At 38.7% G+C, this 15,026-nt stretch overlaps 1 protein-coding gene across 2 annotated transcripts in view; it reads left to right on the forward strand.

Annotated features, from left to right (window-relative positions):
- Positions 1 to 12,506, forward strand: part of OPN4 (opsin 4) — a 36,609-nt gene extending 24,103 nt beyond the window's left edge. For both annotated transcript variants that reach the window (XM_032224590.1, XM_032224591.1), the window contains 6 exons: positions 2,134 to 2,305; positions 3,498 to 3,656; positions 4,872 to 4,979; positions 7,666 to 7,837; positions 9,513 to 9,659; positions 11,369 to 12,506. In XM_032224590.1, coding sequence (XP_032080481.1) covers positions 2,134 to 2,305; positions 3,498 to 3,656; positions 4,872 to 4,979; positions 7,666 to 7,837; positions 9,513 to 9,659; positions 11,369 to 11,758 — 1,148 coding nt within the window. In that variant the 3' untranslated portion in view covers positions 11,759 to 12,506. The remainder of the gene's footprint in view (positions 1 to 2,133; positions 2,306 to 3,497; positions 3,657 to 4,871; positions 4,980 to 7,665; positions 7,838 to 9,512; positions 9,660 to 11,368) is intronic.
- Positions 12,507 to 15,026: the final 2,520 nt, after the last annotated feature.

Here is a 15,026-nt window from a genome sequence, read left to right on the forward strand (position 1 = left end):
GCAAGTATCCAGAACCATATACTTTAATCACTAATTAATCTCTATCTAGTAATATTACTGAAAACAGGCTAGGGAAGAATTCATATCAAGGGATTTAATGACTCAAGATTAATTCTAAGCAAATCTTTAATTAGCAAATGCTGAATTTATTAAGAGCCTTTTAAATCTTTTTTTCCAGCATGAAAACATCTGGTTCTGGGTTAAATTAAGGGATTTACTGCAATATCTCTGTTTTCTATAAACATCAGCTTAGGAAGATGTAGTTTTCTCTCTATTATAACCTGAAGCAATAGGAAAGTATCCCACATTGGCTTTGCAATGTAATTCCATATATATATATCCTGGTCCAAGCATCCACCAGTGAATCTTCTTGGCATCTTTTGAGCTACTCGGAGCTCTGGTGGTTCTGCAGATACAGTGTTATGTTAACAACCAGCCTTATAATTAAAACTGTGCTGCACTAACTCTGCCCAGATGTTACAGGTTTCATCTCTCTTAAGCTTAAATAAGTAACAGCAAGGGAGCACAACAGTCAGGATTTTCTGTTTCCAGAATGACCTCAATTCTGAGGATGATGGGGTATTTGTTTCTGTTCCGTGTAAGACTTTGAAACACTTCTCCATGATCACACCTCTTTTGGCTGCACTGCCATCAGAACAAAATCATGAAGGATTTTCACTAAAAGACTACCTTCTCTGTATGTAGAATCTAACTGCAAATTACAGGATCTCCCTCTTTATATCCAGATTTTAAGTAGAAGTCCTTTCCTGGGAACTCATAAATTAAAGTACAAAGCAATGTTAAAATAAAGTCTACAAATAAAACCTCATTTTAAAAAAAAAACCTCTCAAAGCCAGTTTAAATTAGGCAAAATATTTTACATACATATATGAAAGCACTAACTGATGATCAAAAGCTTTGTTGATCAAAAAAATGCTCCTGTTTGTTTTTTTAAAAAAACATTTAAACATTTATGGGCAAAGAAGCATTAGAAATTAAATAAAATTATTCCTTACTTTAGCCATTGTATTCTATATAGATCATCTACAAGGCAAATATACATACTGGTACCTCTGCTATATTTTTAAAAGATTTAAGCCATTTTGAACATAGGAGAATCTGAAGTGAAGTAAAATAAATCCCGTAGTTTAATCTCTGGGTAGTTTTCTGTAAATATTTTTCTGTTTTTAGTGATTCTGCTTTTAGGACTAACGCCTGAAGGATCTTTTAAACACAACTTAATTTTTTGTTTAAAGACTAACATCCCCTACATGAGGTTCCATTTTTCTAAAAGAAACTTCTGTTGACTTTCCATTTGAATATTCTTCAAATATAAGAATAAGTTCTTATTCAAATGGAAAAATCAACAGAAATTTTGTTTAGAAAAATGGTTCTGGGTTTGAATCTCACCTACGGGATGAATGTCTCTGAATCAGTGATGGGATTCAAAAGTTTTTACTACTGGTTCTTTGGGCATGGCAGGAGAAGGATACTGTAAAATCTCCATTCCCTCCCCACTCCAGGGGAAGGTTACTGCAAAATCCCCATTCCTTCCCGATCAGCTGGGATTCGGGAGGCAGAGAATAGATGGGGGTGGGGCCAGTCAGAGGTGGTATTTACCAGTTCTCCGAACTACTCAAAATTTTCGCTACCGGTTCTTCAGAACTGATCAGAACCTGCTGAATACCACCTCTGCTCTGAATGTTGTAGTCCAAAGTATCTGTAGGAACAGATTTGGAGAGGTCTTTACTGCAAACTGATCATTTGAAAAAGTTCTTATAATCATTTGAATAAGTTCTTTAATGGATAAGTTCTGACTCAAATGGTTAGTTTGCATTAAAAACATTCCCACACCTGTTCCTACAGATATTTTGGACAACCAACATTCAGAGCCATGCTGACTGACATTGATGGGGATTTTAGCCAATGCAACTACCATAGAAGGTCTTCTGGAATGTGAAACTTCATAGTGCAATAAATTATTTCATATTTCGGGACTAAGACTTAAAGAGAAGATGAAGACAACTACATCTATTGAACAGTGTTGCAGTTTCCTTCTTAAATAATACATTCTTACATCTGTTGTTACTTATTTTATGCACTACATAATAAAAATTTAATTAACATTTTTAGGTTCCTATATCCCAGAAGGTTTGATGATATCCTGTACATGGGACTATGTAAGCTATTCTCCAGGAAACAGAAGTTACACCATGTTGCTATGTTGGTGTGTGTTCTTCATTCCTCTTATGATAATCTTCCATTGCTATTTATTCATGTTCCTCACCATCAGAAGTACAGGCAGGTAAGTGTATGCCTGAAAAATATAATTATTAGGAACTCAGGTACATTCCCATTGATTATAAGATGTAATGGTGCATTAAAAACTGAAAAGAGATTCATATTCTTACCAAATTAATATTCCTCCACTATCAGTTAAGACAATATCCTATTATATCCTATCACACAGGAGCCACAACTAAGTGAGTAAGAAAGTCTCTGCTATAGGAACTTAGGAGATAAAATTTAATTCTAAATGGGGAAAACAATCCAGACTCTAAAAGTTGGTCAAATAAAATCTGTTAGTTGAAAGCTTAGAAATGAAAGACCATACTGCGATTCTTAGCGTGAATGCCTTAATTTGAATGCTGAATGTATGGTTTGTATAAATATGATTTTTACTAGTTTTTGTATATTAGATAAGTACAGAAATTATTATTGTATCGAATCATGGCACATTTGGCTTTTTTCAATATTTTACTTACAGCCGTTCTCTGTTCTTTCTTCTTTGTTGTTGGGTTTTTAAAAATTTTATAGGTTAGTTTCTAAACTTTCTATAAGACTTTTGAATAGATTATATTGTATTGTATTGTACTATATTGTACAGTACAGTACAGCATAATATAGTATAGTATAGTACTGAGGAGAAATTTCCTGACAGTTAGAATAATTAATCAGTGGAACAGAAGTTGCCTCCGGAAGTTGTGAATGTCCCAACACTGGAAGTCTTTAAGAAAATGTTGGATAAACATTTGTCTGAGACGGTATAAGGTTTCCTGCCTAGGCATGGGGTTGGACTAGAAGACCTCCAAGGTCCCTTCCAACTCTGCTATTGTATTGTATTCTATATAAACTATAAAAGGGGTGTTAAATGACCAATTATTGTTAGGCTTCATCCAAACCAGCACACTATTTCATGAAGCCATGAAGGAGCACTCAATGTCTTTCAAATCCCTATGAGTTTATGACCAGTATTATAAATAATGGGTGATAAAGCTACATTTGCCATAATTTTTCTTATTCTCAAGACTTTCTGGAATTTTTTCTGAATATCTGGTATACAATACAGTAAAGTATTCTGCCCAGCAACTTAAAGGGGGAGGGGGAGTTAAAACTTTGGCAAGTAGTATCATCTACAGTGATACCAGGTGTTGGATCCCCAGCAAGGCAGAAAGGATTCTTAACCGAAGGCCTGCTGTTTCCTCATTCTTTTACAGGAATGTTCAGAAATTGGGATCCAGCACTAAACGGAAAAAGTCAAGCTCACACAGCATAAAGAATGAATGGAAGCTGGCCAAGGTTGCCTTCGTAGCCATTGTGGTTTATGTTGTATCTTGGTCTCCGTATGCTTGTGTCACTCTGATTGCATGGGCTGGGTAAGTGTCAAGTCGCCCTCTCAGTCAAGAGTAGAAAAAGAGTGTAAAAGGAGAAGGTAATCCTGCCCATTTGTTCACTAAACTCTTTGACAATTGTCAGATATGTCTCAGTTACTTGGTGAGTGAAGCATTCACTATAACAAAGAGTCCTTGCAGAGGTGGGTTGCTCCCGGCTTGGCCGAACCAGTAGTGGAATTCAGGCCTGGGTAACAGAACCAGCAGTGACCCAGGCCTGCCACGCACCCAAACCGGTTCCCTCGCCGCCATCGGGTTGCATTTTAGTGACTGCACAATGTGCATTTTAGTGACTGCATTTTAGTGACTGCACATTGTGCATTTTAGTGACTGCACAATGTGCATTTTAGTGACTGCACATGTGCAATTCACTGTAAATTGTTCTGCGCATGTGCGAAGAACAATTTACATTGAACAGTGCGTCTGGCGCCCAGGGGGTTGCGAACCGGTAGTAAAACCAGCAGCAACCCACCCCTGGGTCCTTGGGCTCTCTGAGCTTGATTGTTTCCTTGCAGACATTTCATTATACAAAGTAAGTAACCCCATCACTACTCAGATGATATTATTACCTAGTTTGGTGATGAAACGTCTACAACAATCAATCTCGGAGAATTTTCATTTCAATCTTGGGCTACAATATTCTCCCTTATAGTAACTATAATAAATATTGTGCTCTGCCAGGGCAAAAAATCCTGAATATTTCAGTTTAAATAAATACCAAGTTGGAGGAAGTATTTTTCCACCTGAAATATTCTTTACTGACAAAATGTTGCATCATAGTTGAAAGGAATAATTTATAGTTACTAGCTTTTCCCCCCCAAGAGCTTCCTCTTCCTCCCAGCTCTTTATGTTTTTTGAATTGTTTGAAAAACAATATTGTGAACGCATGTAAAATATTTATTGTATGGAACCTTGTATTTTAAAAATATTTAAAAGCATATAATAGACAGACATGTCATGGAAAGTTTTTCAGTGTTAGTATCTCCCATCTGCCCTTCATATATATCAAAATTTCATATTTCCAATTTTGTTCCTACAACTCCAAAAATTAAATTTAGAAAAAAGTCACTGAAGACATTGATATATGCGAAAGTCACTGAAGACATTGATACATGCGAAAGCTCTGCAGCAGATCATCAAATATTCAACCATGTGCTTAGCTAAAGGTCTAGTGATTAATCTATTTTTTCTTATTTCTAGTTATGCCAGAGTCTTAACTCCATATTCTAAGTCTGTGCCTGCTGTTATTGCCAAAGCTTCAGCAATTCACAATCCTATAATTTATGCTATTATTCACCCAAGTTACAGGTATTGTAAATTCACTCTTAACATGCTACATGTACTCTGATATATTTGAAGTGAAAATAATCCATTGTTGGATAGTGGGACATCTTTATTTAAATTATTTCATTTCTGCCTGGATTCCTATGTTTTTAGCAGTTTAACTGGTAACAATATCTCTTCTGTCTGTACAGTATTTAAAAGAAAAATGAGTTTAAAATGTATAAGTTCTTATTAAAAGACAGTAGCTCAAGGCTGATCTTGTCTGAATTAATCAGCTAAAACAGAATGAATCAACAAATATTTGAATGGAAGGGCTATCCCCTAAATATCAGAATTGTAGACCAGGAGTCTCCAGAATTCCCCAGCTGGCTGTACAATTCTGGGAGTTTAAGTCCTCCAGGCTTAAAGTTGCCAAGGTTGGAGACCTCTGTTGTAGACTAATCCTGAAACTTAGAAAAACATAATGGAAGAAAGCTAAAACACTTTCTATATTGCTGTCAAAATCTACCAGATGAAGTATGGAATCAAAAGAATTCCAGCTCAGCTTTGTCCTTCTCTTTATCAGGACAATGCAATAATTTTCCAAACTGATGCATTCCAAGTGTCTTGGAGCCAATGATGGGCATTAATTGGCATACTGCTTGCCATAGATGGTGGGAACATTATTAATAGTAAGAGGTACATAATGTTATGGTAGTAAAAGCACTTCACACCCCCTATTTTTTGGAACTTGTGTTTCCCAAAAGTCAATTCAGTCCCAACTGTTCTTGTATTCCACATGCTAAATTGGTCCTAGCTCACAATTATAGCAATTTGGGATATTACATTTCTTATTGCCTTTACTCATTATTTAATTTTTGTATGTATGCTTGCTCTTCACTACTAAGAATCTGTCTGGACTGAAATAGTAGATAGTAAATATTGTTACATAAATAACATACATTTACACAGAATAAATAATTATCTGTATAATTCCTTAATCTGCAAGATTAATATGGATAGCAAAATGGATTTACCTTCCACACCTTTTTGAAGAACATAGTAACATACTATTTCTATTTCATGCCTCATCTTACGTTGTTGTTCCAGAAATAATTTTTGTCTGCTTACTGAAATTTTCTTTGCTATCACCTAACAGAGAATTTCATGACACATTTATCTTTCAGTTGTTTTGACTGGTTCTGCTTGTCTACGTGTCAGGAATTGAACACATGATGCAGAACTATACAGACATTTAAAAAGAAAGATTAAAAGCATCTGCTAATATCAGCTGACAGCTTTTGACAGCTCCCAAGTTCATTGCTATATGCTGATTATGTTTGAACACTGAAAAAGAACTGTAATATTTTATAGGAAGGCACATCGTTATCTTTCTGTGTGTGTGTGTGTGTGTGTGTGTGTGTGTGTGTGTGTGTGTGTGTTCAAAGAAGACGCCTTTGATTTTGATTTTTCAAAATCTAGACAGATTTCATTAAGCATGACATAAGGATTCAGTTCAACCTCAGATCTGTTAGGATTGCTGACAGCTATCAAGCTCATTATGTTTGCAACAAATTTATCTCCAGAACTATGATTAAAATCATGAAAGCTTAATATAGAACAGAGAAAAATGCATATCCTGTGTTACCCTGATCAATCCTTTTACCTTTAAAAACTTTAAACATTATTGTCATTCATTATGTAATGAATAATTTAATTGTAATGAGAAAGGATATTTTAGAATTTAACTTCAAATATCCCTTTGAAGTACTAGTATCCACAATGTGTAACTCATCCAAGGCTCAATTTTTTATTTCAGTTTATTGAAATAAATAACAAAAAATAACAAAAATTGAAAGCAAGATGATAGATGATCAGTGAGAGACAACTAACTTTATATGATTAAATACTAGGATTAAGATTTTACAATGACCTGAAGAATAAGGTAGTATTAAAATATTAAATGTCGAATTGTACTACCAAACCAGCTTGGATCTGAAGGGAGAAAATAAATTTGCTGCAACCTGGCTGAATTATAAATTCTTATTTGTTTATAAACAAAGCAAACAGTTTGTAAGTTAAGAAAATGTCCCATGTAAACTATATTTGTAGCTTTGATGGCCATTATATTGTAGCTACAATCCTTTAATAGGATCATAAGGTAAAGGTAAGGTAAAGGTTCCCTTTGCACATAGGTGCTAGTCATTCTTGACTGTAGGGGTCGATCTCTGTTTCAAAGACAAAAAGCCAGCACTGTCCGAAGATGTCTCTGTGGTCATGTGGCTGGCATGACTAAATGCCGAAGTTGCATGGAACGCTGTTACCTTCCCGCCAAAGGTGGTTCCTATTTTTCTACTTTCATTTTACATGCTTTTGAACTGCTAGGTTGGCAGAAACTGGGACAAGTAACGGGAGCTCACTCCATTATGCAGCGCTAGGGATTCGAACTGCCAAACTGCTGACCTTTTTGATCGACAAGCTCAACTAATTTACGGTAATTTACGGTAATCTATTAATTTAACTGCCATATAAATTTAATAATAAATAAATAGGCAGACATGAGAGAAATGATAATTAATATGTTTTGAGATTTTGCCATGCATCTAGGTCAATCCTCACAAAATAAAATTTAAGTGAACATGAAGTAGGTATCTGTGAATGTTTCCATTTGCCCAGTTGTAGTTTGTTTCATTTTAGAATCTCATTTCTTTGTTTGTTTTCTGCATTTCAGGAAAACCATTCGACGAGCTATTCCTTGTTTGAGATTTCTCATACGAATATCCACAAGCGAACTTTCTACAAGTCTTGCAAATTCTTCCTTCCGGTCTTCTGTGTCTAGCCGTGTCTCTTTCATCTCCAAGAACCAAAACTGTGGCATTTCTTCCATTTCCGCTACAGAAAAAGTTAAGCTTGTCTCATGGAGAAGAGACTGATAGTCTCTCAGATAAAAGCTTCAAGATCACCCTGGGCCTGTCGTGATTAATTATGCATAGACACATATCTCTTTGGTACAAGTCCTCACTTTAACCTGCTTCAAAGTTAATCCATCTAGTGAGCATTTTGTAATGGGGTTGTTCAAAGAAACTTCAATTAAATTGGTATTTAATTTCACTGATTTCTATCATCTCTCTCACACACATGCACACACACATACAATTCATCTATCTATCTATCCATTCACCCATCCACCCGTCCACCCATCCATCCATCCAGTGGTGGGATTCAAACTGGGAGGCAGTGGAGGCGTGGCCAGCCTATCCAAACTACTCAAAATTTCCGCTACCGGTTCTCCAGAATCTGTCAGAACTGGCTGAATACCACCTCTATATCTATCTATCTATCTATCTATCTATCTATCTATCTATCTATCTATCTATCTATCTATCTATCTACCTACCTACCTACCTACCTACCTACCTACCTACCTACCTACCTACCTACCTACCTACCTACCTACCTACCTACCTACAGTATCTATCCATCTATCTATCTATCTATCTATCTATCTATCTATCTATCTATCTATCTATCTATCTATCTATCTATCTATCTATCATTAGGTCCTCTAATAGAAACAGGTTCTTCTTTTCAATGAACCCAACCTCTCTGTGAATAGTAAGCCCTAATGTTGAGGAATCCCCCCTATAACTGAATAATGCTAGCTTTGTCTTGTTCCAATACATTATTGTATTCTCTTATGCCATTCCTTTTAGTTCAAATAACCATTTTCCCCACTTAGTCCCTCATCCAAGAAAAACAAATAGCTTTGTTTCACTTTCACCTTCCTGTCCCACAATACACTTTTTAAAGAAGAATTTTAATGTGACCAATGGCAATTTCTGGGGGAAATTGCCATTGGTCACATAAGAGATCATTAAGGTATCATTGGCTGTTCATCAGCCTACCAGCCTTCCATAGAAAATGAAGCTAATGCTGTTGTTAATTAAGATCAGGACTATCTGAGAAAGAACCAAGTTATGTTGAATACTTCTGTAGAAGAATACATGTATGTGTGTGTGTGTGTGTGTGTGTGTGTCTGCCTCTTAGGCAGAAACCCAATTGGGTTTCTGTCTGGATGGTCTCTTGTGATGAGCCAAAGGACAGAGAATGGAAGTGTGATCTTCCTCCCATATTTGGGCATACCAGGGGTTGTGACTGTAAATATATACCTTTCACCCTGGCCTGGCTGATAAGGAGTTGAGCTCTGTAGCTCAATGGTTAACACATCTGCCTAAGAGGCAGTAGAGCACAGGTTCGATTCCCAGCAAGGGTATGGCTAGCTGATGAGAGCTAAATAGCTTGAAATAGATCTATACTAGTCTCCCTTTATTTATTTATCAGCACAAATATAACATATATATATATATATATATATATGTATGTATGTATGTATGTATGTATGTATGTATGTATGTACGTACGTATGTGTGTATGTATGTATGTATATGTATATATGTATATGTATATGTATATGTATGTATGTATATGTACACACACACACACACACACACACACACACATATATAGTCATAACACACAACACATTCATCCCCTATTTTTTTCTTTTTTCTTTCCTAGACTTGGAATGATGTAGAGCTTGATCCTGTGGAGACAGTCCATGCAAAATTGCAGCCACCTGAAAATAACTCTTTTTCAACAAATGCAGAAGAAAGAAGTGAATTGCCCACAAGTGCCCTGACCGGTGATGCACCAATTGAAGAAAAGGTTTTTAAAAAATCATTATTTTTTAACGTTCCTTTAAGTTTTACTAACAAATCTTTTGTGATGCAAGTGAGATTTGAACAGCCGAACTGCAGAACTGCAGTCAGCTGAAGTAGCCTGCAGTGCTGCATTTAACCACTGCACCACCTCGGCAAAACTGCCTCTCCCAGGCTCCGGAGTCCCTCCAGAACTTCCGGGAGGCCCATTTTCCTCCTTCCCCTAGCCTCTGTGTGGGGCCTGCACCTTACATCCAAAATGGGCCATGTGGAGACTCCTGGGAGAGGAGGGGTGGGTAGGGCCAGCCAGGGGTGGGATTTGGAGGTTTTCCGAACCAGCCATAATGTTAGCTATGGGTTCTCCCGAATCCGGGTGAACTTGTAGCAGCCCACCTCTGCATCCATCTGCTTCAAATTCATACCAGGAATTTAAAAAAATTGCTCGTTTTAGTTTTTGAGCAGGAACATGAAAAAAGGAAGTCCTCTTTATTCAGTGGATGTTTCATTCAATTGAGGTCTCCATAAATACTCAGAGTAGTAGTTCAGAGCCTACTACAGACCATTATATGCATTCATTGGAAGTAACTGATACATAAAGCAACGGTTACATACATAGCAATTGGCTAATTTTCTAAAAGAAATTTGTGATTTCTACACCCACCTTCATCCTCCACCCCACACCCCGTTCTTGTTCTGGTTGTCCTCTTGTAACAATCTAGATGGGAAGCAGTTCAAATGAGTCTCTTGGTGCCCTGATTAGTATTATTTATTGGTAATCAAACTAAAGCACAGAATTCCAGTAACTACTCTGCTTTCAAATGAATCATCTCTATATAGGCCAGGGATGTCAAACTCAAGGCCCATGGGCAGATCCAGCCCCAGGGTGCTTAGATCTGGCCTGTGGGGCAGCCTGCAAATAGCAAAGGACTGTCCCATGGGGCCTCTGCCAGTGAAAACAGACCTCCCCCCCATGCCCTATTTTCAGTCACAATGGCCTCCTGCAGCTCTTTACCAGCCAAAATGGAACTTTCGGGGGGCTGCACATGGCCCTCCCGCACCCCGTTTTCACTTGCAGAGGGCTACAGGAGGCCATCACAGCCAAAAACGGGACCTGGGGGGGGCGTATCCCCTCGGGCTCCATTTTCACTGCAGAGGGCTAGCAAAACAAAACAAAAGGAGAAATGTTTCCCCTTTTGCATTTGAGCATGCAAGTAGGGACAGGAAAGAGGAAAGGAAAAAAGGAAAGAAAAAGAAAAGAAAAGATGGGAAGAGAACAAGGATGGAAGCAGAAAGGAGAATGAAGAGGAAGGGCGGAGGGAGGGAAGGAAGGAAGGAGATTAGAATGAGACAGGATGAGAGAGGGAATCAGGGTAGTTCTGCTTTAGCACTTGGTCACTCCAACACGAGTCCTGTGTCACACACACCCCTCCGCCCTTAAGGTCAAACGCAACCCTGATGCATCTTTCAATGAAATCAAGTTTGACACCCCTGATATAGGCAGTATCCAGCAACAATTTTATGTTTTATGCTCTGTTAGCATAAAAGGGAGGGGATTGGTTTTTTGGGGGGGGGAAAGCAATCTGCTCCTTGATTTGGAAACTCCTGATTCCTTTGAAAACACCTACTAGGCTTCTTATCAATGTGAGAACATCTCTCCCACTTTTGGTGGAGAAAACTAATATTTTTAATTTTCACTGGTTCCCCTCCGCCCCACAGTTTTCAGTATCTTCCATCTCTCCAGAAGAACAACTTGAAAGACCCCTTAAATTAAATGCTCCAGAACTGCTCCTCTTAACCAGCTCCTTGAGGGCAACATCTCTTCCATTTGACTTGAATGCCAGCAGCAGAGGGAAGAGCCTGGACACCTCTCAAGCAGAAATCCACGAAGGCCAAATCAGTAGTAGCCAGGATTCCTTGGAAACTCCCATTCTTCCACACATCATCATCATTCCTACCTCAGAAACCACTCTGTCTGAAGAGCAATCTTTGACCGAAAGCATAGCAGAAGAAAACACTGATCTGTACTCTGCTCCAGATAAGAACTACCTGTTACTCAAAGGAAGGCTTCATTCGTCTACTGGACCAGTTGAGAAGCTTGTGTCATAAGCTTGGCTGTTTCTTTGAATGATGATGGTACCAAAGACAAAAATTGCAGAACGGTTTAAATGATACATTTCTCCATGCAACGTTGAAGTCATTTCTGAACTCTATGCACTTTGTAGAAGCCAACTGCAACAATAGGGGCGGAAGGCCCAAAGCACTCAAAGCGTATATAACATGCTTGTCAACAAAAACCACCTAGTAAATATGTCTTTATATAATTGGAATAATTTTTCATGCTTCCATTACTTTAACTGGAATGCTTAACCTATGACCATTCTATCACCAAATTCCAAGGAAAAAGTGTTAAGAGCATATGTAGCTACTAATTTTAGCCTGCACACAATTTGTGACTTAATCTTTCCTCATTTTCAATTGTCAGCTGAAAGGTAACAAGTCAGAAGGACATGTTAAAGAACATGCAGCAATCAATCAATAACTTGCTGACCTTTTATCCTAATAAAATAGTTAATTTGTCATCTGTCCTGAAATTGAAATGACAACACAGAAATTGATGGATGGATATATTTAAGGAAAAATTGATGCATTTAAGAATTCTTTTTTTAATTTTAAATATCACTGTCTTCTCTGGTTTACTGACCTGCAATCCTCAGTCCTTTTCATGATATCTATTTGTATGAGTGTAATTTTTTTTTGTTGAAATCCATTTACCTCTGGATGATCGGCTATATTCATAAAGGGAAAGGAACAGGATAAAAATTAAATGTAAATTAAATTATAACAGTTAATATTATTACTTCCCATGTATTTAACTACAGAAGAATGGCAACTTTTGGAGTGAAACCATTGTGTAATCTAGGAGTCCTCCAGTGGTGGGTTTTAATTTATTTTACTACTGGTTTGCTTGTGCGCATGCTTGCACGATGCTTCTGCACATGCATAGAAGCTTCTGTTCATAAGTGTCCAGGCAGGTGGGTGGAGCCTCCAGCCGCCACCACTACCAGTTCACCTGATCTGGGGCAAACCGGCAGAAACCCACCTCTGGAGTCTTCTTGGACTCATGATTCAAGAAACAAGTGGCAGCCCCAGGAAGGGCTTTGTGCAACTTTGGGTTGTGTGCCAATTATTCCCTTTTCTGGACCAACAATCCCTGCTCACAGTCACCCAATCTCTAGTCAGTTCATGTCTTGACTATTGCAACACGCTCTACATGGAGCTGCCCTTGGAAAGTATCCAGAAGCTTTTGTTACTTCAAAATGCAGCAGCTTGCATGATTTTGTACAGGTCTAGATGGGGGTTGGCTTCAAAGGGGCTCTCTGCCCGGTTGCTGGATGGGCATGGCCATGTAGGCCTCCTGCATCACAGTGGGGGGAAGCGGCATTTTCACCTTGCCCAGGCTCCGGAAGCTTTCCTCAAGTCTCCAGGAGGCCCGTTTTTCACCCTCCTCGAGCCTCTATGCGGACCCTGCACTTACCTGCATCCAAAATGGGCAGCGTGGAAACTCCGGGGAGGGGAGGGGCAGGATGGGCAGGGCCATCCAGGAGTAGGATTGGGGGTGCTGTGAACTGCACAAAATCTTAGCTAGAGGTTTTCCCAAACCCCTGTGAACCCCCAGCAGTCCATCCCTGAGTCTAGATATCCACATGTGGCATCTCTCCTCCAGGAGTTGCATTGATTGTCAGTTTGCTTCCAGGTTCAATTCAAGGTGCTGGTTGTCTTTTTCAAAGCCCTACCTGGCTTGGGATCAGGTTATTTAAAGGACCATTCTTTTGTGGTCGCATCTACCCATCCCATCAGAATGGGGAGGCAGGTCTCCTCTCCCAAAGGGGTCTTCTTTGTGGGCCTTCTCCGTGGTAGTTCTCTCTCTGTGGAATATCATTCCCACAGAGAGAATATTGTCCCCAATGTTGACACCATTTTGCAAGGCACTGAAGATCTCATTTTGCCAACGAGCGTGGGGATGCCTCAAATGGTTCATCTTATTGTTGTCCCTAGGGTGTAGGGGATTATTGCTTTTTTATTTTTATTGTTGTTGTTAGTTGCAAAGTCCTGTCTGACCTCTCACGACAACATTCTTCCAGATCTTCCTGTCCTCTACCATCCTCTGGAGTCCATTTAAGCTCGTGCCTACTGCTTCGGTGACTCCATCCAGCCACCTCATTCTCTGTCACCCCTTTCTTCTTTTGCCCTCAATCTTTCCCAGCAGGAGGCTCTTCTCCAGTGAGTCAGTCCTTCTTATTAGGTGGCCAAAGTATTGGAGTTTCATCTTCAGGATCTGGCCTTCTAAAGAGCAATCAGGGTTAATCTCTAGAACTGACCGGTTGGATCGCCCTGCAGTCCAAGGGACTCGCAGGAGTCTTCTCCAGCACCATAGTTCAAAGGCCTCAATTCTTTGGCACTCAGCCTTTCTTATGGTCCAACTTTCACAGCCATACATTGCTATAAATTTTTACATTGAGTTTTTATCCTTGTAAGCTGCCCAGAGTCACTGAGAGTAAGCTGGATGGCTATATAAATTTTCTTAAATAAATAAAAACCTGGGGCTGCATCCAAACATTTGGAGAGTGTCAGTTGTCTTAGAAAATGGACATCACTCATTTGACCAGAAAATAAGAATTGTTTAAGAAACTGTTAAGGGCCAACTTTTCCAATTAATCTGTATTATCCAACTTCATTTATAAAGTTGTAAGGCTTTGCACAGTGTTTTTATACATACTTCTTTTTATTTCAAATGTAAAAGTGTCAAACATCATCAAACACGTCCCCTTTTTCCATTGGCAGGAACTAGACAAAGATACCATATTACCAGCTCTTGTATCTCTCTAGTATATCAGTAGGAAAATACCAAAAAAGTATAACTGTGTTTCATAATTCTTTGTCAATAGTTATGAACTGTTGGACTCTCAGAGTAGGCTTTACTCAAGAGGGACAATAAAAACATTTAAGTGCTGTAATATAGTTGTCTCTTTTTGTCGACTGCAAGTTGTTTATGGCTTCTTTCTCACAGACATTGGATTCTGGTTGCCAAACTTTTCACCATTGATCCTACTGAGGTTTAAAAGATAAAGCTAAAGGTTCCCCTGCACAGGTTTGCTAGTCGTTTCCGGCTCTAGGAGGCGGTGCTCATCTCTGTTTCTAAGCCGAAGAGCCAGTGCTGTCCAAAGACAGCTCCATGGTCATGTGGCTGGCATGACTAAACACCGAAAGCGCACGGAAAACTGTTACCTTCCCACCAAAGGTCCCTATTTTTCTATTTCCATTTTTTACCTGCTTTCGAACTGCTAAGTTGGTAGAAGCTGGGAGAAGTAACAGG

This window comes from Thamnophis elegans, chromosome 9 (genome assembly GCF_009769535.1).
Source record: "Thamnophis elegans isolate rThaEle1 chromosome 9, rThaEle1.pri, whole genome shotgun sequence".
NCBI lineage: Eukaryota > Metazoa > Chordata > Lepidosauria > Squamata > Colubridae > Thamnophis > Thamnophis elegans.